The sequence below is a fragment of the Apteryx rowi genome, unplaced genomic scaffold, assembly GCF_003343035.1.
Source record: "Apteryx rowi isolate R43461 unplaced genomic scaffold, aptRow1 scaffold_745, whole genome shotgun sequence".
In the NCBI taxonomy this organism is placed as follows: Eukaryota; Metazoa; Chordata; class Aves; order Apterygiformes; family Apterygidae; genus Apteryx; species Apteryx rowi.
In genome coordinates this window covers 222,581-249,734 of record NW_020451033.1, presented here as the reverse complement: position 1 = coordinate 249,734, position 27,154 = coordinate 222,581, and the positions used below count along the sequence as shown (strand labels likewise).

General features: G+C 38.7%; 1 protein-coding gene across 1 annotated transcript in view; it reads left to right on the top strand.

Moving 5' to 3' along the window:
- The window catches only part of PDGFD (platelet derived growth factor D), a 62,988-nt gene that overhangs the window by 9,309 nt on the left and 26,525 nt on the right, over positions 1–27,154 (top strand). Inside the window, exons 5-6 of the mRNA XM_026087945.1 lie at positions 21,544–21,603; positions 26,541–26,742. Of these exons, the coding sequence (XP_025943730.1) occupies positions 21,544–21,603; positions 26,541–26,742 (262 nt within the window). The remainder of the gene's footprint in view (positions 1–21,543; positions 21,604–26,540; positions 26,743–27,154) is intronic.

The following is a 27,154-nucleotide window of genomic DNA, read 5'->3' as shown; positions in this document are numbered from 1 at the left end:
AACCCCACATTTTACAAGTATGTTATCATAGATATATACTACAATAATCAAGGAGGTAGCTCAGGAACATGTTCCAACAATAAAGGTGAATGTTTCCAATTAAAATCCCCAGCCCTGCATCTAATTCCAATTTAATGAGACAACTGGAAAATGTTGAGTCCCATTTGATAATTAAAACTATTAAGTTTATTGTAGAAGGCGCATATTTGCTATATATTTATAATAGTAAATTGTTACTGCCTTACTAATTGTTTTCTTAACCCTAAGTGAAATCCATATTTAGGAACAAATCATTGTTGGAATGAAGTGTTTCAAGAAAACTTGGAAGTGTGTAATCACAAAGAGTAAGGCACTAGAAAATATGTATATGTACAAAGATATACATACAAAGGTGTAAGGTAAAAACATATGTAAATGTATTTATTTTTACATCTTTTTATATATACATACACACCCATATATATGTTTTTACCTTTATTTTCTTTTTAATATACTTCATGATGAGGAAGCATCACATGGCTTTAACAATAATCTTTGCTTGTCTTGGTATTGTAAACCAAAAATGATGTACATGTGGTGCTAAGCAGGAGAGCTCCATAATAAGTGCAGTTGTCCCAGGATAAACTTGTGTGTCGGAATGATCAGTTCCTAAGTAATTTTTGCTTGTTTGAAATGACATTCCTCGTATGCAGGAGTCTTAAAGAAATGAAAACTTTGCGTTTTGATTCATCATGTGGAATTTTATGGTGAATTAGTTTTTGCTAAACATCCAGACTTTGGGTTACCACCACTCGTCTTTTCGAAAAGAACATTGGTCACAAAATGGGAAACACACCACAAACAATCTAATAAAATGTAATTGCTTTCCACACAAAAAAATGTTGAGCAGAGAAACATAGTTCAAACACTAGACCTAAACTGATACTTGCCTGTAAGCTCACAAAGAAACACTAAAAATTAAAAGCACGATCAGAAAATTAAAGCATTCAGAGTAAGAATGATCCCGATACTCATACTCATAGGTGAGGTTTTGTTTTCAGTGACTGACTCCCTCTTTTTTTTGCAGATCTGTTTGCACAAGTAATGCAACATCAGAATGCAATTTTTAAATAAGTCAATAAATATTATCTGTGGACACTTCTTTGTAAGAGTTAACATGATAGCAAAATGATTCAGCTACCAGAATGAATACAGATTTGTAAGCACTATAAAGGACAATTAATTCTAGTCTGATCTTGTACATATATATCACCAGCCATAGAACTGAATCCAGTTCAGTAGTTGCATGGGTCTTTGCCGCTATGCTTTTGTTTTAACTTGGTGTGGTAGAATTTCATTTCTGTCTCCAAGACAAAATATGCTGCCTGAAAACCCATATAATATATTTCATGTGACAACAGACACAATAATGGTGCATGAATACCTTCTGTGCTTTTAGATAATCCACAGAAGGAATCCCAGTAAATTGCTGGGGTAACGAAAGGGGAGGAACAAGAGGAAGGTATGTCTTAGTTAATAAAGTGGTTGAACATGAAATAGAACTCATAATAAAGAAGAAAGAAAATGTACATCTGGAAACTTTATCAGTTGTTCTCCTGATATTCTTTCTCTGATTTAAGTTTTGATTACTTGTATATACTAAACAACAAAGATATTTTTATAAATACTACCCATATGCAAAACTTAATAATTTATATGATGAAACTTTTCTTAAGTTCTGGCATGAAACTATTTTCTGTGTTTTGCTCAGGGCATATCCTCATAAAATTATCAGCTAGAGGCTTGTCTTTCAGGAGAGAAGCAATTAACTCCTTTCTAATTAGATAAAACTTACCCAAAATCTTTAACATCCCTTCCCCAATTTTATTTATTTATTTTTTACTTTTATAATATTAAAAAAAAAAAAAAGTAGATGGCATGTTAAAAGAGCAATACTGTCCCTCAGTGCATCTTGAGACATGGAGCATCTTAGAGTAGCTGTCATATGGAGAGGAGTGCTTTCCATTTAATGAAGATTGCTGAGAACCCAGCAATCCTTAATCTGCTGCTTAATTCATCTCACAGAGAAAACCTGTACTTCACCAGAGTTTGATGAGGAAAGGAAGGTTGTATGGTAAACAAGGTAAGTTGTATGACAGGCAAGGGCAAGAACATTTCCCTTCTCCCAGTATTCAGAGTAGCACAAACGATCATGAAAGGTACATAAGATGCAAATCTGGGAGTTAGATAACTAGGTGATAAGGATGCTGACTTACTCCACATGAGAAGGCATGTCTGGATGAGCAATTTCACTGACAGGATGCAGCAGTCTTTGGGATCATCTGCTCCAGGGGTAGTTAACATTCCTTATTAAAGGATTCATTCCAATATTTGCATTTAACCAACATCCTCAGGTGAAAAGCCTTGTGTGTTTTCAGGATAGTGATCCACCAGCCAGCTGAATCTGGTGTTTGAGTCAGAGGAAGTCTGGGAAGCAGCAGTGAAGGGTATGATCTTTCCTGGCCCAACTCTTAACAGTCAGTTGTCCCAGGCTGCATCTGCTTCCCAGGTCTTCCCTAGATTGTAGTCTAGTGTAGTCATTCTCCTGTCAGAAACCTGATGTAACCCTGAAAGATAGGATTAGGCTGGTAGGAAAGGCAGTAGTAGATTGTAGAGTTAAGATGCTTGGGAAGGATGGTTTCAAGGAAAGCAGCCAGGTCTCTTCTGAATGTCTGATGCGCTCTCTATGTTTACTCCTTTGGTGCCAGACAGGTTACTAATAAGGCAGTCCCAGTACTTGTAGTATGAGACTCTCTGGAGTTTATGTTTCATTGGCAGTCTCCCTATGTTTTGTTGTAATTTCTAAAGCCACTTGTAAGTCAGAAATGACACTGATATGGGAGTGGTGAAGAAAAGAAGGTTACAGGGTGAAGAAGAATCCACCTACCAGCTTGGAGTTAGAGGATGCTACGAGTACTTAAAGGAGAAGATCAAGTTAGGTCTGGGTTTGCCATGTTGAGCCAAAAATGGAACATCCAGGAATGGTAATGAAACAGTAGCAGTGGTAAAAACAAGGCAGGAGAGTTAATGCAGGGAATATAGTCCAAGTATAGAAATAAAAATAACTGTAGATACAGCAAGCACATAAAGTGAAAGAGGCAGGTCCACAGAGAGAGAGAGAGAGAGAGAAGGCGGCAGTATGCTTCAGTGAAGCCAAAAGGTAGTGGTCAGAGAGGCAGAAGAACCAAACAAGTAAAGATTCTTGAAAGCTGATGGGGGGGGGGAAGGGATGGAGAGTGTGTGATTGACATGATACATTGTGAAAGATGAGGAAGAAGAAGTAGCCTTCCCAACTTCACCAGGAAGATGTCTAAGTGTCACTTTTTTATTATAGTGAAGTGAAAGCAATTTCAGTTGGACTGAGAAAGGGAGAATGGCAAATAAGGAAATGTCATTAACAAGGAAACAAAGGGAAGGATTTGTGCAAACCAGAAGAGCTATGGCAGCATGAACAGGAAAGAAAGAAGGCAGATGAATCAGAGATTTAAACAGACAGTGGTCATGAAAATAGTAACGAAAGGGAGTAAAGTCTAAGAGAGGAATGGAAGGCAGGTGTGAATCAGAAAGGAAGCAGAGCAAAAGGTCATTTTCACAACATCAGTCTCTGTTGGCAAGACCCCTGACTGTGGACCCAAGAAGCAGTAGGGCTGGGTTTTGGGATGCATCAGAGATGAAGAAGGCAGTGGGAAGCATGTCTGAGGAATTTGGTTCAGGCCAGGGAAATACAGACCTTCTGGCAAGGAAGATACCAAAGCTAGAAGAGAGGCCCATAAGTACACAGTAGTTCCTGGAATCTGTCAGACTTCAACTGATAAAACAATTGTTTTAATCAGAAAAGAAAACAGACCTTACTGTCTCTGTTTTCCCAGCTGCAAGTGTGTGTGCCTGGCAATTTTTTTGTTTGAACAGCACGGTGGAGAATTGGCCATTTGTTCTCCTCCTTCTCTGATTGTTGACAGCTCAGTTAAAGTGTGGCTCCCTTGCAGGACATTGTCATAGATCTGTCTTAGCATAACAAAAATTCTGTTGATGTCCAATTCCTGTTGAAAAAGCTACATCTTTAATCAAATAGTGTTATGTGCTGTTGGAGAATTTGCCTCAACTTGCAGCAATGGAGGCTCAAGGACATGAAAATGTACTGCTTTACATCTTCAAAGGATTACACAAGCACATGCATGTTATTTTGAAAACCAGTATCCTGTCCCAGATAATAGACTCTAACAAGACTTTCAAAGCATTATTCATTTAGGACAGCTTTAGATTTTGAAGATCTGCATTTCCTGCTGGCAGTGCTTACCTGTTTTAAGAATTCTTGAGGAAGTCAGTGATCCAAAGAGGAAATTCCTACCTTTTCCAAGGTAAGGTAGAGATATAAAGATGAAAACAGAAAAAAAGACCATTGTGTGCTGTACAAGAGGGTTACCTATGATATGCAAAAAAAGGTCTTATTTTAGTTTTGTGGTAGTTCTCAAAAGCCCCGTAAACAACTGTGTAGAATGTAAGGATAGAGAATAAGGGCTGCAGGAATGCTGTAGTTGTTGGCAAGTGCATAACACCAGCAGAATGGTGGGTTTGTTTTTTTTATTAAATGAATAAAGCGAACCCCAGTCTCATAGCACCTAGCCATGATCTTGCCACTGTACTTGGCTGTGTGAGGGAATGTGTGAAGATTCATGGTGTGTTGTTTTTCCCTTAAGCTTCAGTGTTCATGCTGCTTCCCAGCTTGTAATCAATTCATAGTCCTCACATAGCTGGATGCTTCAATTTTTTTTCTGTGTGAAAGCTAATATTTTCCCTGTTCTTCAAATGTCAGTTAGAGTCAAGCAGGCTCTGTTAAATAAAAATACAAAGGAGTACACTCCACAATAGACTTCCAGTTAGCCAGAGTTTATGAATTACTGGTCAGTGGCAAAATTTCCTCTTCAATGAATAGGAGATGAAACCCATCCCAAAACTTGTTGGAAAGATCCTAAATAACCATTGATAGTAGGAAAAATAAATCAATGATTCCTAATGATACAGAAGTCTTGTGGCTGAGTGGTGGTTAAAAAAATGGATGAAGGATATTCTAGATATTTTTGTACTAAACCTACTCTGGGCAAATTGATTAGTTTTCAAAAGCTTTTATGGTTTCAGGTTTTTATAGAGCTTGCCAGTCTTAAAGTCAGTGAAGTTACTTACCCTGTATGTTGGACAGCTTTTTCAGTATATTCATAAAGCAATATTCTTAATTAAGATGAAGCATGTATAGCTAGCAGAAAGTTAGGCAAGATTTGTCATTGAAAATTGTAATGCATGAAATGAAAGGCTACATTTACTGTGCCATAATGAGAATACCTGGGAGAGGGTAAAGGCCATCATGTTCCCTGACCTGGCTTCCCATGTCTGTGTGACCATACAGAAAATATTGAAAGCTTGAAAATGGTATTTCAACACTGTAATAGGGACAGCCCAACTGAATTCTGGATACAGCTCTTGTCTGCTTTTCTATTATGAGATATCAAGAATCTTCAAGGATCTAGGAAAGACCTCGTAGGTAATTTTTCTGTTTAGAGTTGATCATTATGAGGATACCACAAGGACAGGAGGGATATGCAGTAGTAGATTGAACATGCCACAACCGTCCCATTGGTGCTGCTAGTAGATGCATGGACCTCTCTGTGCCTACACTAAAAAGAAAGGTTAAATCCAACCATTCTCACTTAAGTTTACCTGCAAGCTGTACCTCAATATGTATAAACATGAGGTGATTTTACACTGTCAAACTTTGTTTAACAGTAGTCATTAAACTGTCCATCACATTACCTGTTTGGCTGAAAAGTGGCATTTTTTCAGATTGTTACCTTGGGGACATAATGCTGGGCCTGTAAATCCTTGTTCTGTCTTTTAATTCTACTTTAACAGCAGATGAAGAATGTTAGCATGTGGAATGATAAAAATATACTAAGAGTTGATCTCTTATTCTCTTTGATAGCACTCCAGGGTGTTTTACAGAAAATGTAGTACTAGCTGACAAATTGGGAGGGTGGCTGGAGATTACATGTTTGATTCTGTAAACAGGTTAGTTAGGTGCTAAGGTTGTGTTAGAAAACTACAAAAAAGCATTAAGTAACTCCTGGTGGCTGCTTTAGTGTGGTAAGGTTGGTTGCTCCTTCCACCGATGCCATAATGGAAGAGAAAATGGTTTATTCTTCCCAGACTGCATTTCCAATTGAGCAGTCCTTCCTCTAGATTTTCCACAAAAGCAGAAGGTGCAATTTCTGGTTCATTGCTGTTTTCCAAGATAACAAATATGCCCCCCCCCAAAAAAAAGAAGGTTTAATTCTCTACTAACTTCAACGTGTACTGACTGTTCTGGAGGAGAGTAGGAAGTCAGTCATGCTTTCAAGTTTTTCTTTTGTCTGAGATCCAGAGAAAGTGACTGTGAATTGAAACATGCTAGACCTCCAACCTACCCTTAAAACCACACTGAAGAACTTGTGAAAACCTTCACAGCAAGTATTGTTTTCAGTTGTCTTTTACATCAAAACAAGAATGCTTCAGTCTTGTAGAGAGGTGGGCTTCTAGGCTCAACTTTCAGTTTTTTATTACACCATTATTATTTATTTGACCTTGTATCAACATGATCTTATAAAGCCTGTCATAATCTTGTACTATTGTAGCCCAGGTTTGCATTGCAGGGTCTATTTCAAATGTAGAACTGTGCAGTATGTTTTTGTCATTCTTGGCAAGCCATAAAAAACAATGCATTATGTACAATGTGTGTTTAATTTCTTACAGAATGAATCTTTGCCTTGTTTGTTGCAACAGCTGTAACCACTGGAAAATACAGCCCTGGAACAAATGATCCTGGTTGTTTGAAGATTTCCAAGTCTAAATTTAGGGAGGATCGTAGGCTTTTTTGATCAATAATGTGTAATGCAGCCAAATATAGAATGTGAGAATTTAAAGAAGATGTGAGGTCATTTAGTCCATTTTTCTCCAACTGCAGGAATTTTCTGTATTTTAATTTACTGGCTGTTCATCTAGCATCATTTTTAAACATGACAAGCATAGGAACATGTCTCCTGGGAGATTAAACCATAGACTAATAAATCACTATCAGAAAGGTGTTTTTTTTCTTTAGTAGTTAGTCTTAATTTTCCCTTTTTTAATGCTGTACCATTGCATGCAATTATATTTCCTCCTAATTTATGATAAGGAAATCTGTTCTTTTTGTTGTGGGTGTTTATCTCCTTCAGATATTTGTAGAGTGCTTTAGTCAAGCAATAATGTCCACATTTAGCTTTTAATCATTCCAAAAAATTCAGGCTATCCAGTCCCCACACAGTTTTTGATGTTCTTTACAAAACTCTCACACAGTTTCTCAGCTTTGTACAATGTCTTTGTAGCAGCGAAGGGAACCGAATCTGGTGATTCAAGTGTCACTGGGACTGTATGTGGGGAGAGAATTGCCTACCTGTTCATGGTACCATGCTTGGGCAGGTCTATATGACAGTGGCAAGTTTGGTTGCCATAACACCATAAATTTGTCTTTTAATTTGTTTTCCTCTGTCAGCTCAGTCTGCTTTTAAGCTCCAAAGTTTCCTAGGTTCCTCCTTCTATTCAACATGTAAATTTGGAACACATTCAGTTGCATTTTTCCAGTGCAACCTTCTCCTTATTGGAGTCTGATAATATTTGTGGTGTTTCCATGTCCTCAGTGAAGACAGCAGTGAGGCCTGCTGTGATGCCTTCTCATGGCCTCGGGTTTTCCCATCTCTGAGAAGCACAACAATCCTTCATAACGTGCCACAGTATTAACTTGTAAAAGGAGCTGTAGAGGTGCCCTGTCTTGTTAGCACTTGCCATCTGGGATTCTGTACTGGTATGTGGACTGTGTTGCCAAACTGAGATTGCTAAACAAAGGGGTTTGTCTGCCTCACTGCTTTATTTGGATGCATTTTTTTTCTGTGCTTGCCAGACTTACCTGAGATTCCCTCTAGTTTAAGAAATTTTATGAATACAAGATGGAAAACAGCATTACAAAGCAGGAAGGTGAAATAGCAAACCTCAGTTCTAGATCGTGCTGAGCCACTGAATTTCTCTTTACTCCTCTCAGCTAGTCTGGTGGGTGGGAAAAGGCCTGTAGCTATTCTCATCCCTTTCTACCGCCTCGGGCTGCATTGTAACTGAAGCTCTCAGGATGCCTGCACTTCCTTTTACCAGTTTTTATTCTTAATCTGACTCACTGCTATTCCAGGCTTATGTAATCAAAGAAGGTCCTTCCTCCGCGCTAGAGAAGCCTGTACGCTTGCAAGCTTGTGCTGTTCTTTACTCAGCTCTTTGCTTCTAACTTAAATGACCTTCATGCTGTACACCGTATTTCCAAATACAGTCGCAGTGCTGTATAAATCTGGTTTGTATTTTCTATGCATAATTCTTTCTTAAATTTACAGCTTCTGTTTTGTATACAGTCCATACGTGTTATCATAATAACACAGATGACAGATATGTTATGGAGTGTTTCTCTTTTCCCCTTACACAGGCATATTCACACCCATCTTTTATTAGTGGCAGGGCTCCTGTCACTTTAGACTTGATAGGATAAATCTTATTATAAAATTTTTGGCTACATGACATTGTTCTTATATAAAATAAGCCCCTGTCTGGTCTGTTCTACTGGACTAAACCCCTCCTCAGACCCAGTGCCTTGGTTTTTTGTCATAGTTCTCTGCCTACAATCCCTTGTCCGTTTTTGAACCCACATATTCTCTCCAGGCTGAACTGATTTTGAACATAAGCTTTATATATGCCATGCCAAAAAAACAGATCTATTGCATTTCCTATCTTCTGTAATACCAAGAAAAATGCAGTGCTGGGTTTTTTTTGATGGTCAGTTTGGTGCCCAGTCAATGCTTAATTAGAGATGTTCTGATCCTGTAGCTACACAGGACCAGAATTTGTAACTGCAACACTGGAAGCTAAAAATATTTTTTAGATCTCTGGACTTTTTGTATCTTCTTGTCAGCTCATTTTCAGTAGAATCAAATGCCATTCAATTTTTGTGTGATCCTTGAAAACAAGATTATTTCATTTTCGTAATTTTTGTTTGGGGAAATATTTGAAACATACAAACTGACATTTTGTGGCAGGCAAAACTTATTTTCCAGGTTCCTTTGTGCTCTTAAGCTGCAGATGCCTTTTGTTTAATAATACTTCTTATCTTGTTAACTATAAAAATGCTTATTTTTAATCAATATTGATGTTCTGATGTATTTCTCAGATTATATATGGTAAAAAACTGCTTCTGCAGTGGGAGTTTCTCTAAAACTGAAGGTCTTGATTGCATGTTCTTGATTCCAGGAACTTTTGAAGCCCAGCTGTTGGTCATATAATGACTAAATGCCAAAGCACAGGCACGTGGTTGTTTGCACTCTTAGGTTTTTAGCACATCCCTGCCATGGTTTTGACTGGTGAGGGTGAGCGTGGGCCTGGGGCCATTTCCAGTATGCATTTTGTTGGGGCCACTCTGTTTTGAAGTATGATAGTTGTGTCCTAGGACACGAAGTATGCCATGTCTGATTCATCTCTACCTCATTTTATTTACTAATACAGATGTAGCCCAAAAGTTCTCACACAGAGAACAGTCTTTTCTTTCACTTTCTCTATACTCACTGACAGCACCATGAGTGATAGCTAATACCGTCTGAGAGCCATGGGGAGTTCAATGTTTGCAGACCTATGGGTATTTTTAAAAGAGCATCCTATCTTTGGAAAAAGATCAAAGGAACAAACAAATCTTTAAACTTAGCCTCATTCCTTCTAGCTATTTGCCTAAGTTTTCAACAAGTATAAGACAGGGTAAAACAATGGCTTTTGGACCACAGAAATATTTCTTATATCAAGGTCTGGCAGGTAAACTTGAAACAAAAAAAGTATTAAAAAAACTCAGACATGTGGTCTGATTGCTTCAGCTAGGAGGACAGGTGGTCTGATTGCTTCATATGCATCGTGTTACACGCTGAAAAATGCTAATGATGGAAATATGCTGCTGAAAACTTTGCTATCTCTAGCAGTAAACAAAAATTGTGGATGCTGTGTAAGTATTGGTACCTACACCAAATAGAAAACAATTGCTGTTTTTACAGATGAGGTGAAACTTTTGCACCTGAGTGAAAATGAGATTCTCAATTCAGGAGCCCTCCAAATGTTCAGTGTAATATACTCCCATATTAGTTCTGAGCCTCCTGTCCTCTAGACATGCATGATGAAAACAAGGCCCTCTGAGCTTATCTTATGCTCATGATTAACAATCAGAGGGCCTGGATATATCAATCATGTTCTTATTCAGGCCTTACATCCCTTTTCTGCATACACATGAGTTTATGCAGAAAAGTTGGTATTATTAAGCTTTGGTGGAAGAAGAAAAAAAAAAAAGCAGTCGGGACACATAATTGAAGAGAGCAGAAAATAGGACACTGCTCCTTTTATAAGTAATTTATCTCCATCACAAATAGTGAAAGTAAACACTCTGCTTTCCCATCTTAGCAGCAACCTTCTGCACTGGCATTGTTAGCACAGTGCTGGTTCATGTACATTTTCCAGGTGCATTAAGAAATAGATTAAAAGCAAAGAAAGTGCTTATAATGCCAGCAGCTGAAATCTGGAGGCTGCACAGATGCTGGTTTTCTGATGCTGCAGTGTCTGTTCAAGAGAGTTTGTCATCCTGAACAAAGATGGACAGAGTGGCCAGGAAGGCTGTATTAAAACTAGCAGTAAAATATCAACAGACTGTAGTTTTGATGAAAAAATGATGTCTGGTGTTCAGGAAAGACTCGCTGAGTTTTTGAACCACAGAGCAAAGTCTTTCCTCCTGAGGGTACAAGAGCACTTTTCATGTTTTCTGTCCATAAGTCTTCATTGCTGACAGACATGGAAAGTACCTGTGAGACAGCCTAGCCTGCTCAGAATAGTACTGCGAAGCTATTACGGCATGAGTTTGGTGCCACCTTGGCACCTAAATAAACAGGGTATAAAGCTACCTCTTGCAATTTCATTGATACTGGTATCACAACTAGACAGATTAAAAGTGACTAGATGTGCCTGTTGTCTGGGGACTATCTGTCTTTGGTTTCTAGATAAGACTCTTCCAAGCACAACCCTCTTCTACAGCCGTAAGAACCCGGTAAAGACACTCAGGTGTTCCCCCACCACCAGTGAGAAACTGTCCCCCCACCTCTGTCTACCTCCCCTGGGAGCACTGTGAGGTCTTGTGATGTGTGATGGTGTCGTATCCCTCTTGTTATAGGGAGAACCTCCTCCTGTCACCCCAGTGTGACGTCCTCGGGTGTGCAGTCCAGTCACCTTGTGTGTCATGCCACCACATCACATTGTGGATTAGCTTCACATTTTTCCTCTTTCCTTAGCCCAGGCTCTTGGCCTTTCAAATTTGTGTGTGCTATCAAATGCACTATCTGGTTCTGATTCTTTTTTTCTCCATTTACATTCTTCTAAATGAAGGCTTATTTTTCTTTCCTGCCTCTGCTTCTGACGTCTGGTATTCCCAGCATATTTCTTTGTATAAAATAGAATTTACAACTTCTAATTTATTTTGTTTTCCAACTTCAACTGCTGTGACATTTTCCAGGTCATTAGTATAAATCTGAAATAAATAGTTCCTCTTGATTTCCATCCCTTTGAAAATACTTAGCCTATTGTAGTTCTATAGCCATCCTCAGTCTATTTGGTTATGCTTGTATTTAATCTGAGTTTAAATAAAATGTATCATGCACTAATTCTGATCCAGTATATACCTTGCTGTCCCTGAGATCATGATTGCAGTTCAGTGTTTAGAAGGATTTCCCAGATTGGCTTTTGGTAAGTTGATGCAACAATTGGTAAGGCGGTTTAGTTATATTGTCCACAAAAATGTGGCAAATGTAAAATGTTTTCTTTTTATCTAGTCTTCATTCTTAATGTTACCTATAACCGATAGTTGTAAGAATAGCACATAAAAGAAATTAGAGGTGTGACTCTTTCTAAGGTACTTATATTTAGCTTGAACAGTAATGGCATTTTGTGGGATCAGAACTCGTGCTGGCAGTTCAATCTGAATAGTTTTCCTTACTCTAACTGTTAGACTAAACTCAAGTTAAAAGAAATTCCAAATAAGCAGTATCCTTTGCTGTTTGCAGTAAATCAACAGCTTTTGATCCCATCAGAAAACTAAAAAAGCTAGTAGAAGATGGTACTTGTATACTTCAAAGATTATATTTTCTTGTTATTTTTTATGATTAGCATCTTAGAAAGTTATATAGCAGTCTTTTTTAGTTTTCCTTAAAAACTCAATACCTTCCAGTCAAAGCAGGAGGGCGAACAAATTGTTTTGCTTTGCATTATCTGTGAAACACGACACATGCTTCTGCTGCATGCTTACTGCAGAATTAAACAGCATCCTCTGGGAGAGAGCTGAAAAACAAATGGAACCTTCACAAGAAATCAATAGGCTGGGATTGCTGCTAGGACAGCTAATGTCCCTTACCGGTACCTTTTTATATTGTGTCCTCAGCTTTAGAATTAAATTTGCTTAGCTTCCATTAGAGTGTTTCGTTGTTATTATTCCTTCTTGTTTCTCCCAAATCTCATCTGAAAATGTGAATGTGCGTATCAGAGCACTTAGCATATCATCATAACAGAGCCACAGAAAACTTGGAATATTAAATTAAATTAGGCTGTATTTGTAAATGAATATTTTCCGCTGACTATAGAATGTGCTTACATGTATAAACAAAGGTAGAAATCCAAGCAGTAGGAAGACAGAAAATAAAAAGCTGTCTCATAGGAGGTTTCCTTCCATTAATATTTTTTTCCTTCTAGCCCTCATATTAGGACCACTCAGTACATTCCTTTTTAGAATGAGTCATGTCAACAAGCAGGACCCGAAATAACCAGCTGTCACTGCCTTCTGTTAATTCTGAAGGACTTTTTTGCCCGCCTGGACACTACAGGGCAAGTGAAGTGTCAGCTTCTTTCAATTTTGCTCAGGGCAGATTCGCCTATTGCCAGGGAGGCTGCTTCCAAAAACCTGTCAGTCAGCATGACAGAAGTTCACCAAAGTCCTCTCAAGGGCATTGGATTCTGAACTGAGGATGAGTTTCAGGCTCCGGGGTCACTCCTTTCAAGCAGGGCGAATTACTGAGTCATGAGGCTGGTCTGAGAGCTTTTCTGCCTTGCTGTTCCCGTACGCTGCTCTGATCTTCAGCATAACACCCCTCCCCGAGGCCCGCTCCCACCACCTGGCAGAGCCAGCACAGGGATTCGCAGGCTTGCAAGCAAGCAGCTCCAGTGGGGCAGGACCATGGCTGGGGACTCTTAGACACCACCCCAAGGTGACCAAGGATTGCTTCAGCACCATCTGTTGCTGCTGGGAGATAGGCACTGCAGACCAGAGGCCCTAGGTGGGAAGAGTCACCTCAGCAAGCAAGGGTCTTTTTCTCTATAATAATCATATAAAGGGAGCAGTGAGTAGCCACAATCTTAGCTTAACATATCTCAGTTACATCCCTTAAGTGAGATAAGGTGAACCAGGGCTCCTGTGGAAATACCTAATGCAATAATGGCCTATAACACAGACATGGGGAGAGTGGCCAGGGCAACTGCGCGCTCATTAGTCTGACCTAGAAAGCTTATATGGTACTTGTCATGAGAGAAGGAACAGGAAGATATAAGCAGGAAATAGAAAGGTACAGGAAAATATAAAAAATTCCACATCGTTTATCAAAGGTGCTCATGCCAGACTGGAGTGATAGCCTGAAAGGAAAATTCTGTATAGCAAATCTAACTGGACTTCAGAGGAGCATCTCCTGCAGTGCTACACAGGAAACAATTGCTTATTCTGGAGGAGATGGCAATTAATAAAAGAACCACAGGGCAATCAAAGGAGTGACAGCATGCTGTAGTGAGAGGGAGTATCAAACCAGAGAGAGCTCGCCAATGGGAGTTCCTCAAGGGTCAGTCTCATGGCTCATTTTATTTCCAGTCTTTCTTAGGGACCATGGCAAAACCTGTCAGGGTAGTATTTTAATGAATTTTGCGGTGCACACAGAGCTGAAGTGCATCATCCGTGAATGGGACAGTCAGAATATCACAGAAGAAGAACTGGATGACCTTGAAAACCAGAGAACTGGTTTAGAATTAAATGCAACAGCCCAAAGAGAGAGGTCACTCACGTAGAGCTTAATAACAAAAACATTTGCTGTGAAGTGGATCTCACCAGTTAGCAAAGAGGGGAGAAGAAAGCTCCTGGATGTACTAGACATAGAAATTATCAATGAGGCACTAGTTATATCTTTTCAGGAATACTATGTACAGTTTTGGTCCCCACAGTACAGTGCAACTGCATCTTTCTTGGACTGGGTTCAGGGAACAACTACTGGATGGTGGGGGAAAAGAGAATATTTCTTACTGAGGACTAAGACAACTTGGCTTGCTTAGTGTAATAAAACAGAAGTTGAGAGGAGGTATAGCATCTCTTCACAAGTACTGCAAGAAGCAAACCCAAGAGAGGAAGAAAAGGACAAGGCTGGCACTTACGTAAGTGCATAAAGATAAATTTAGCCTGGAAACAGTCATCCAATCTGAGGAATTTTGAGGAGCAAAGAAAACCTAACTAGGTTCAAAATGGACAGTGAGCTGTTTATGATGATGGCGTTGCCTGAAATAATCAGGGTGCTGGAACTGATGACGTGGAAGATCCTTTCAAGCTGTGTGTCCCTGTGTTTAAATTCAGAGCTGAAACTCTCCATTCAGGTAAAAATGGCAGAGGAAGGATTGCAGAGTATGTACAATGAATTTTAGTTGATTTATATTTTGTTTACAATTGCTTAACTCCAGTACACACCAGAGTAGCTATTAGAAAACAAAATCCCTTGTACATGGAGAGCTAAGAACAGGCCTCCATGATAAACAGAAAAATTAAAGCTAATGAACACTTTGCACAGCATGCTGGTGAAGTCCTGTGCACTCTCTCATGGGCTTGTGCATCAGATGGGGAACTCACACGCAGTTTAATGTTGGATGACATCTGATTTTTCAAAGGCACAGCTATTGTCTTATTTGGGCAAATATGCTCTGACCTTTTAGAGAGATCATTTAAATGTCAGTGTCTTTGCTTCTTTCATAATATGCACCCAGCAATGCCTGCTTCCAAAACTAGGTGAAGGAGGAAGAGAAGTATTGACCAAACACAACTGTTCTTTATATTTTTTTCTTCAATTTTACTTTGACATTTCATAAATAATTATATTAAACCGCAGTTAACCTAAGTTATTATTACAACTTTAAACTTTGGAAATTTTAAGTACTCTGTGTTTCCTTTTCAACTATAACCAGTAAATATGTCAGAACAGATCAAGAGTGATTTTATATGTCATTTTGCACTAGTATTAACTTAGTTATAACTGATAATAAGGTTGTAGCTACTGATATGTAGCGTCAACTGGGCTTCAGAAACTCAATTTATATCTTTTTCGACAGAGCAAGAATCATGCTATCACATTTGGGTTCGGGCACTCTTTAGTGCCTGTCTGACCTTTTGTTACTGACTGCAGAGTAGTGGTGTCTTAGATGGTCTGCCTTTATAAGACTACACTAAAAATAGAAAGAAACATTCAATATGGTTAAAGTTATTTGTTCACTTCTTATCTGTTCCAGTAATAGTTGCCATCAGTGGTAAAATATTATCTTACTTCCAGTTTGAATATTACTGCCTTCAGATTACAGCCACCTGATTTTGTTAAATGCTTGCGTTGCTAGATAAAAGAGCAGGTTAGCATTGGTAATAGCCTCTTGTAGCTAACTGCAGATTATTATCTGGAGAGACAAGGTTAAGTTACCTCTAGCTCTTTTGAAAGATACTGGCCTCCATTTATTTTTTCATTGCAAGGCATGATTTCCAGATTACAGGTAATCATTGTTGTATGTTTTCCAAATTTATCATCTTTTATTTTAAAGCCTGATCACCAGAAATGACCATATTACCACTACTGTAGATAAGAAAAATGCAACCTCTCAATTCCTAGTCAGAAGCCTGCTGTAGGAAAGCAGCTATCTTTCAACATCCTTATAATAACTGGTAATAAATATCACACTGACAAGAAAGTGAAACCTAGCAATGTAATGGATTGAAAGTAAGGTAAAAGAAAAGTATTTCAGAGGATACATCTCTATTTTTTTATTTATCTTTAAGAACATAAATAGGAGTATACTAAAAAGTTGCATGAGAAATTACAATGAACCAGTAGAAGTATACCTACTTGAGTACTTATCACAGCTTGTTTTTGAATGGAATGACTTTTGTCTATTACTTGACTTAACACTGTTACTGCTATGCAGTGTGTTTTGAGCTTGGGTTTTATTTGCTTAAAATAGCTGTCATTTTATATATAAAATATAATATCTGTAAATTCAACGTTCAGAGAAAGTATTGATACTAAGGCTTGTTACAGGGAAAAAGAAAAAGAAAGATCTCATGCCCAGATTAGAGTAACTTGATATACCAACTACAATTATAAGTTTATCTGCTTATCACCTGTCTGTCTGCAGGTGATTGCCTTGCTCTGAATGCAATAGATGCATGTTCCCTATTTTTCAAAAATGTTTGTGAGTTTTCTTTTATTAAATTAAATGTTAGGATAATCTCATCTCCTTTTTTTCAAGTTATAATTTACCTCAGGTTTACCTTACAGATCTTCCGTTGTCCTAGTCTTTAAATCCTATGTTCTAGTGAGAGATCCAACTTCTTTTTATTTCTGCACTGGATGTCTTTGGACACGCCCCATTTCACCTCTGATTTTATTTTGCAGAATCTTTGTTGCCTCTCAGTACAGATTGCCTTAGCATATCCCCTTTGTCCTGTACCTCTGCAAACTTCTAAAGCTGCTGCTCTGTTGTACAATTTGTAGCTAGAGCATCTAAATATCACAAAGTTAATGTGCATAGACAAAGCTCAACACTTTCAGTTTCTCTATGCTTATTTTTCCTTGGGTTTTTTTTTTTCTTCTTCTTTCTCATGTTCTTTTTCAGTTGGCCAAAGTACATCTGCATTTTTACCTTTTTTCCCCTCACTTCTTTTCTCCTTCCATTACAATGCCCTGTGGAGAAGGCAGCTCCTTCAGGAGAGGACCTCATTAAACAGGCAAGCCATGACCATCAGTCTAGGATGCTATCTGAGCTCTCCTTGATCACAACCCCTTTGTGCACCTTACCTACTTCTTGAAGCTGAGAGCATCACCTCGGCTTTTATTAGTTGTAGTTTATAGTTGTTTTGGCAGATAGATAATTTTTACCTAACCTAATGCAGTTACCTTTGAGACCTGTAGATTAGGAGAAAGAGTTGAGAGAAGCGTATGCAGAGCTTAGGGCTTTTTTTTCACTCAATGGAGAGTTGCAGGTATGTTGTAACTACCCTGTGGCAGTTATTGCCTATCCTAGGCATCAGGCCTGGTAGATGTCAAGCACAGAGATGACGAAAAAATAGATTACAGTGATAGAGTGTGCAAAAAAGCAAGAATCACAGAAATGTTAGAAAGTGTTTCTTGTTCTTAATTTGAGGACCAGGCAGTAATTCAGCTTGGCTGAAAGGGACTCATATACTTTGCTGGATTCATGATACAGTAGAGTGAGTCATAGACATCTTCCTCAAACTGGGGTTTTACAGGTCACACCCTCATCCCTGGTGTCTTCCCAACAACTCCAGCACCAGCTGCTCTCCCTGTTCCCACTGACACTGCCAAACCACAGGGTGGCTTGGCCCTGGAAGAGACTGCACTGCTACAGGTTGTGGAGCTGCGGGCTGTAAACCATCTCCCTCTGCAGCCAGCTCTATCTCTATTTTTCAAGTTTCATATATCCTTGAGAGCAGAGATTATGCCTCATGATCTCCACTTGTGAAAGCCCTTGGTGAAACAAAGAATATTCCATATGACTCCCTCTCGCTTATCTGATGTCATTGGTCACAGACAGGGTGTGGACAAAGTCAGTCTGTGAAGGAAAGAATAGCTTATCTTTGTCTGAAACAAGGCCACCAACAATACATCAATGCCCATATATATTTAACCCTGAGGACTGATTCAGGGTTTGTCTCCCTGAGCTATAATTTTGAAAGCTGAGATATGGAAATAGTTTTTCCTCAGTAAAAGTAGCAGCTATCAGAAGATGATTGGTAGTCCTGTGGCTTTACCTGTATTTTTGGTGCTTGTAGAACAGCTAATGTGATGCTTTGCTGAAGTCTCAAGTAAGGTATTGTTACCGTGACACTCATACAAAAATAAAAGCACTGTTGTCAGAGTGATGTAGCCAAATTATTGCCACTCTATTTTTCTAGTACGCAGTTGAAAAGAATGTAAAATGTTTGTGTTTTAACTAAATGTTTTAACGCCATTTTAAGTAATGAAGAAAACAATAGCCAAGTGGTCATGTGCAAGTCTGCATAAACAAGGCAGTATGAATTCAATAGATAGTACTGAAAATAGATTTGTCCTTCAGGTTCTGTTAGGGACAATGGTAAGAAAGGAGAAGAGGGTTTTGAAATGATGAGAACCACTTTGATATCGTTACTTGAAATAGCTGCGAGCAGAAGCCATAAATAATAATAATCTTCAAACTGTAGAGGTTGAAAGCTCTGAGAAGCTAAGAATGATTGCAGCTGCCTTAAGTGATGGTGGAACAAAGCCATCTAGTCATGAATAGTTTATGCAGATGAAATATAATCACAGAGTCAAAATGTGCAGTCATCAGGTTTGAGATCCAAGAAGCAGGTGGTACACATATCTATCTCAGGGTTTTGGAGTGGTTCCCTGGCACCAGCCATCTCAAAGAATCATAGACTAAAGAAACAGTTTTGATGTCTACAATTAGATAACACAAGGGGACCATCACTTCAAACACAAAATTATTCCTTGTCTGCAGTCTTCTCCAGACATTCAATGAGGCAGATTGTCCCTGTTATAAAATAATGCTTCAGAACTCAATGCCACTTTTTTTCTGGAAGTGCTAAATGGAAAATAATGATAGAGAGGAAATGATTTCCAGGTTTTGCAACTGACAACTGTTACCAGAGGATCCATGAGCATTTTAAATCCATTTGTATGTACTTTAAAGTGTGACTTATGTAGAGCTGGGCAATGAAATTTACAGAGAATGGGGCCAACGTAGCCAACTGATAACATTTTGCATCTGTATTCTTAGAAGAAAATGGCCACTCTAATTAATAACAGTTTAATAGCTCTGCAGTTTCGTCACTCAGTTAGTGACACTATAGTTTGATGGGCTAACTTATGCTACCCATAAGTACTTAAGAAATCACTAAAGCTTTGATGTCTCACATTTGAAGAAAAATAGCATTTTAAGGAAGAAGAAATAGTAACAATATTGAATAAACAATCTTGTGATTTTTAGGACATTTATATAGTTTTCTATAGGAAATGAAGATTATTAAAGTAACCATTTATATGAAGTTTAAATTTGAAACCAGCTCTGTTTCTTCTTGACTAAGGGAAAAATTTATTCATGGACTAGCAGATTATGTCATCAGTTTTATCATTTGCATTAGTAAGAAGTAATTGAACATGTGCATATGTGTTCGATCCAACATAGTACTGACTCCAGAGAGCATCAGCTGAGCAGCTAGCCTTCCATTTTCCCTTTTAGGTTGCCAGATTAAAAAATGCACAGCAGATACTAACTCAGTGTAAAATGGTGAGCCCAGGCATTGAGCCCTGTCTTCTTTAAATCTTTTAATTACGAAATTCAGTTATAAGAAATGAAAATCTTGGTATGCTGTCTTTTCCATCCAATTTTATGACCTGCCTATTCATGTTGATCATCCTGTAATGCTGCCTTTTTTTTTCTGTTTTTTCATAGTTTAATTGTTCCAGCTGGAAATCAGCAAAACTGAAAAAAAAGTTTCATTCATTATTTAAGTAATGATTGCCCTACAGTGATTAGAGAAGTAGCCTTGGATTCAGCTGACCAACTGTCAATATCTACAATTTTGATATCTGTATGTAAACTAGTCACCTCAGGCTCCCTTTATAACCAATGGAAAGGAAAAAGCATTTTTAGGATGCAATTCATGTTAACCAAAATTAGGCCTCTAAAATTGATCAGATGAATTCAACCCTAAAAATGCTAGTTTCAGTTGACTGTAAATGGAAACAAGGCTGACTAGATTAGATGTCTGCCTTGTAGATGTCTGAAGGTAGATGAGATGAATTCCATCCCTGTATTTAAAAAACATTACCAGCAGGTTGAGGGAGGTGATCCTCCCCTATACTCAGCACTGCTGAGGCCACATCTGGAGTGCTGTGTCAAGTGCTGGGCTCCCCAGTACAAGAAAAATATGGATTTACTGATGCAAGTCCAGTGAAGGGCCACAAAGTGATTGGAGCATCTCCCATATGAGGAGAGGCTGAGAGATCTGAGGCAGTTCAGTCTGGAGAAGAGAAGGCTCATGAGGGAGATCTTATAAATGTGCATAAATATCTGATGGGATGGTGTAAAGAGGATGGGGCCAGACTCTTCTCAGTGGTGCTTGGTGACAGGATAAGAAGCAATGGGCACAAACTGTAGCACAAGAGATTTTGTTTGAACGTAAGAGAACACTTTTTCACTGTGAGGGTAGTTGAACACTGAAACGGGTTGCCCAGAGAGGTGGTGGAGTCTCCAACCTTGGAGATATTCAAAACCCAAGTGGACACAGTCCTGGGAAACCTGATCTAGGTGACCCTGCTTGAGCAGGGGGAGTGGACCAGATGATCTCCAGGGCTCCCTTATAACCCCAACTGTTCTGTGATTCTGTGATTCTATGAAATTAATGATAAATGCTCTTTGTGTGTGTGTGTGTGTGTGTGTGTGTGTGTGCGCGCTTCTCAGACTTCTAATACGAATGTACTGTGGCTGTGGTTTTTGACGTAAAGGAGATGGCACCATTCAGTGCTCTGCACAGATGAGCGAGTTCAATACATCACAAACACCAAAAGCAGCATAGTCATGTTAGGACTACATTTCAAACAGATTAGATTACCCTGCTCCTCACCATGGCTAAATAGTCCCAGGCTACTAATATGCCTACATTGTGTCTAGAGTGAGTCAACTTGGGTAACCTCACAGAACATTGCACTCTGATTGTAGACATACAGAGGTGGTGTTTAATATTTGTGTTAGAAGATGAACGTAATGTAATGTTATGCAAAGCACCATACAGCTTATTAAAAATACTAATAACACCTATCCTTGCTCCAACAAGCTTACAAGGACCTAGTTTATAAAGAATGAAAAGGGAGGAAACTGAAGATTAGCATTATCCTATGAAAAGATTTAGGAATGGCACATGGCAAAGGCCTCTTTTATGGAAGAGGGTTAGAAAAGGTGAAAGTTGTAGAATGCTGAGACATTTTTTAGGTTCTATAGTTAATTTAGGACATTGCCTTAATGGTGATTTTTCCTGTGGGTTTTTCCTCTTAGGATGATTTCCAGCATGCAGCCTCAGAAACCAACTGGGAGTCAGTCACAAGCTCTGTCTCAGTAAGTGGTTTGTTACTATTTTGCCCATAAATGAATTGATGAGCTGGCTTCAATTCACTTCACTGTAATGGAACCTGCACAGAGGAACCATGTATTCAACTTCAGGCAGAGGATGAAATAAGTGTTTATCAAACTCATCCTAGGCTTAGGCAGGAGTTTTTGAAGGACAAAAGATTCAGGATATGCCAGCAACTGTTGTAGCCATATGAGATAGCCATTGGGAAACATTTCTTGCTTTCAGACTCATCTTGCCAAGAAGAAAATACAAGATACGAACTCCTTAAGATTTTAAATTATAAAATGTCTTGACCTAAATGGAAGACTATAGCAAGCTGGTAGGAGAATGGATATGCCTTTTCATTGTCAATACTGAAGGTTTTTTTAGTATTTGTAATGAAACATTGCATTTTAAATCTCTATATTGAGCAATGAAATGTGACTCAAAAAAAAAAAAACACAGGGAAGTTAGTATATAATCTTTTCTTTCTCTTCATTACATTTGATCTGTCATTGACCAAAAATCTGTCCGTCACTACATTTCTCAAGTAAAGTTAAATTCTAGGTCCACATTGTGGGGAATGGCAATGCAGCATCAGACTTAGTAATAATAAGCAGTCCTCTAATGTGTGCCCTGCTGGCTGGTCAGCACCATGCTCACGGCTGATTGCTCCTCTTCTAACATATAGAAGGAGGATAAATGCTGAAAGCAGCCTTGACAAGGAAGACTGATGTTTTGAGCATTCATGGAAGATGATTTAGTGATGGCACCTTTGTTACAGTAGTTGCCAGTGGAGTAGCAGTAAATAAAATATGGATAAATTCTTCTGATTGGTGTTCCAGGCCAGGCAGCGAGTAGAGAGAAAATTCTGGATTGCTGAAATCAGAAGAGGTTAAGCCAATCTTACCTTGACTTTGCAGCTGACACTTGCTCTTCATGATACAATTTGTTGACGGCCTTGAATTAATTGAGCTGAAAGTTCTGAGTAGTAGTGTTGGCAGGGCTGAGATCTACTCAATGTGCCAAGCAGCAGATACTAAGAGACTGTCTTGCTGAAAGACATAAACTCATTTTTCATTCTAACGTGTTTTAACAAAGTGAGTGCATTTTTTGTCTGATAGAATATTTTATTTAAAAATATGGTACACTGATGTTTGAAAGTGCAAGCTGAGGGCTCCCTCATCAGGTAGCTATGAAAATGAGATGAAGTGTAAAACGCCATATTTAATTATCCTTAACATCATAAGGAGCCCAGTACAACAAACAATAATCCATTATTCTTTTCATATTAGAAGAACTTGATTTGTTTTATCTTTTACATCTACTCATTCCTGAAAAGTTGTTAATGTATTAGAGGTAGGGAAGTTCAATACCAGTATTACAAGTAGAAAGTTGATGCTGAAGGTCACACAGAAGCCTACAGCTAAATCAGAAGCAGAACCCCAGTTTCTTTGTTTTTCTCACACCATCCTCTATCTAATAAAGAAATCCTTCCTTCTAGCCAGTATTCATTGCAGCCAAGTAGTAAGCATCACTAGTCCTTTTTTTTATCGTTAAGGAAAATAAGGTAGAGAGGTTGAGTAATTTTGCCAAAGCCACCAAGGAAAAAATCTGAGAACATCCAAATTCTTCAGGAAGGAAAAGTTTGGGGATTGTGGTCCTCCATGGTAGGAAGGACAAACTTGGACCTGTCAATCACTGGCAAATTGACATATTTTTCTGCTGATACTATGTTAGCATGACAGTTTTAAGTTTTCTCCCTCAAACCTGCAGGCAGCCCAAAGACTCATTTTAAGATCTGAGTACATTACAACTCTCAGAAAGAAAATTTGAGGGCAAGCAAATAGATTCTTGCTTGCTGGGGATCATATCACAAAACCGTATTTCTTGTTTTTCTTCACAAGGGTAATAACAATACTTCTGCCCTTAACCCGGCATGACAAACACAAAGAAAGGTTAACAAAATTCCCTCCTTATTAGGTCAGTTTCCATTATTTGCAAAGTAATGTTATGATGATACTAAGATACACACTGAAGTGCCTGTCGGCTCCACAACAATACAGAAAGATAGCATCAGCCAGAATATCATAATAGAACAGGGGGAAACGCAGTAGAAATTAAGGGAAGGATCACTGACAAGAAAGAAAAATACCATTGTGTCCCATGAAATTAAAAATGTGTTCAATGCTTTTAAGAAACCTAGAAGAGGTGCATAATATGGAAAAAACATGCTAGTCACTGTTTCTTGCATTTCACTATTCCTCTTGCCGTTTCTTTGGATGCAGTCACAGAAGCCAGATTACAACTAGCACAAGCTCTTCTAAACCTAGCATTTCATTCTTGGCAGGACAAAAGAGAAGCAGCTGGGTTGGCAGCTTTGAAGCTACTTTTGGGTTTGTCACATGATGTAGCTGCCAATAGGTTATCTGAGCTGTTGTAATAATTCCTATTGACTTGGCTGTCACTGAGAAAAAAGTTAAGCTTTCTTCTGTGTGTGAACTAGGTTGCAGAAATCTCTTGAGTAGGAGCTTTAATATGAAAAAGTGGGGAATCCCTGCTGCTTGTATTAGTTTGACATGCCCTGCAAATTCACAGTCCGACCTGCAGTTCTGTAATGAAATGCATAGTCGAACACATGAAAAAAATCTCTGCCATAGTCTAAGTCACACACCTCTAGCCTGCTGGCTAGCACTCCCCTCCTTCCTGTGCCAAAAACATGGGCTTTACTTGCATCTCTGAGAAGGGGGTTGTATACATGCTGTGGGGCAGTCTCTGTACAACAGTATGCTCATACGTGTTTGAATTTTCTCACTACCACTGTGTTACCAGAGCAGAACATTTTTAATGCTGCTATTTTGTCAGCATCCTTGCATCTTCTCCCTCCCTCTCTCGCTTTTGGAAGGGACTCAGGGACTGAAGTTTTCCTCTTGGGCTGTGATCACAGACAGGTCATTAGCTCCACTGAGCTTTCTTCAATAAGCAAGTAGCATGTGGGTGCGTTTTTCTTTTGTAACCTCAAAGACTATGTTAGTATACTGTGTGATGACCGACTGCAACACCATCTCTCCGGCAGCATTGTTTTAGATAGCAACACTTTTCACTTTACTGACATGAGCTTTTCATCTCATGGGGCTCCCATCTCTTTATTCCAAATCACTTAGCAGAGATTCTTTGTTGTATGCCTTCCTTTTTAGTGGGTCATGAATTTTTAGAGCCATCTGCACTGTGTTTTAGTTAGCACTGCATTGTAGAAGCCTTAGAGTCACAAGTGGGCCCTCTGAAATTTCTTGCGCTGCTGGTGATAAGTAGGAAAGTGCAGTTATGCTTTCTTGACCACACTATTGTAATGTTTTCATTTCTTTTCTTTCTTGTGTTTAATAATTTGGACTGTCCATACTTTCAGCAAACATATGCAGTAAAATGCCAAGGACTGTAAATTCTATGATATGATTAGCTGACAAAGTTTTGTTTTAAAAGACATATATACTGTAAAACTATTTTTGTAACTATTGAAGGACACAAGCCTGAAAGCAAGTGAGTAGCTTTACTCAGGTGAGTAGTCCTTTCCATTACTGCCCAGCTGAGTAAAGTTAATCACAAAGATTAATATTTTAATATGTGTACTTACTTGGGAGATCAGGCAAAAAATTATTTTATTGGGACATTAATTTTAAATGACATGTTTCTGCTACATGACTTTAGAGCTTGGTTTTCAGGGGAAATGGGGTTCTTTCATTTTCCAGTTCCCACCCCCACCATGTTTTAACTTAAAAAAGAAAAATTCAAAACTTTTCTGCTATATTATGCTTCTTATTGAACAAATCAGGTATTTCGATTTTGGTTCTTTAGAAAGTAACAGATCTGCATTAATTGTTTTTCCTGTGCATATTTTACCCAGATATTAGGAGGTTTTGTGCTTGGACAAGGAAAAATGTGATATTAGGGTACTGAATATTTGTGATTTTAAATAAGGATTATGAAAAATGTTTAAAGTTCATTCTAATAAAAATGAAACCAGCGCTCTATTTTATTTATGTCTAGTTATGTCACAAATTCAGTGGCAGTCAAATATGCTCAGACAGTGACACTTGGCCTTTCTTGCTTGGAAATAATATTCCATTTGGTATTATGTATATTAGGTATGTAAATTATATATATTATTGTGAGGATAGTACTATGTTGGTAATCCCAGTTTTCACTGTTACATTGCGGAGGTCCAAATATCACATTTTTTCTCATTTGCTTTAGTAACTTTTATTTTTGGTAAATGGATGGGGGAATTTGTATTCATCAGTGTTTCATAACAGATTTAATTCTTAGTAGAAAAGGGCCATATTTTCAAGTCCTTAACCAAGCCAAATTTGTAGTCCAAACGACCACCTAGAGAGAGTAAGTCTAGTGGGATTGTTGCCTTTATCTTTCTCTGCTGTGGTTTCTGATCTGCATATTTGGGATTTATCAAATAGAGCTGGAGGCACTGTGAAGGCACCATCCCAGCACAAGACACCTCCATTCTGTGGTAATGGCCATCACAGAGGTTTCAAAAGATATTTCCATTATATCTTTGCATGTGTGCAAACTGACATCCCTTTTGAGGGATTGGTGTACAATGACAATTCCTGCGGAAGACAGGGGTAAAGCTTTGCATTTTTCCAACCTTATCTGACCTTTTTTGAAATAGCCTGCACTTCCAGCAGTAGTAATCCTGCCGCTCCCTGCACCCTCCTCTGGGGTTTGCTTGGGAGTTGCCTTGGTGTCTCTCTGCCTTGAAAAATATAACATGGGCATGCCACAGACTGGCCCAGCTAAGGACTTCAAAAGATGGCCCAAAGCAGCTATTTCAGTCAGCAATGAGACAAGATTCTCAGTAACTATTGTCAAATGTTTTGAGCAGTGCTGTAATTTATTCCAAGTACACTGAGATGTATGTCACTCTTAGGGGGTATCCTATCCCTCTCCATCAGTGACTGACCCTACTCTCACGGCGGAAGCTCTGGATCAGACCATTGCTGCATTTGACACAGTGGAGGATCTACTCAAACACTTTAACCCAGACTCCTGGCAAGAGGATCTTGAAAATTTGTACACGGACAGTGGCCACCATTACCGAGGCCGGAGCTACCACGACAGGAAGTCCAAAGGTAGGAAAAGCCACAGCGCACATACCTGGGGCAAAGCCAGAATTGTCTTACATGCCTCACAGAAATATCCTTTGGTCAAGTAACATATTCTGGTGCCCTTGTTCCTTTTGGAAACATAAGGCACACTACCACCTGTTACCACCAGGAATAAGACATTTAATCCTTAATCATTTTCTGAGTAGGATCTCGCCTGGGAAAGCAGGCTGAAAACTGCCCATCATTATGATAAATGCACAAATAAAAACATAGGCCCCTGTGTAAAGGGCAGATGGTTCTCAGCTTCACTCTCTTAAACATTATTTTGTGTGTAAGGCGTGGGGCTCCTAATTACCTGCGCTATCATCCTCCTTTAAATACCCTGCTTTGGGATTGTTCTCAGCTGAGTGGGAAATAATCACTTTTATCACATTGT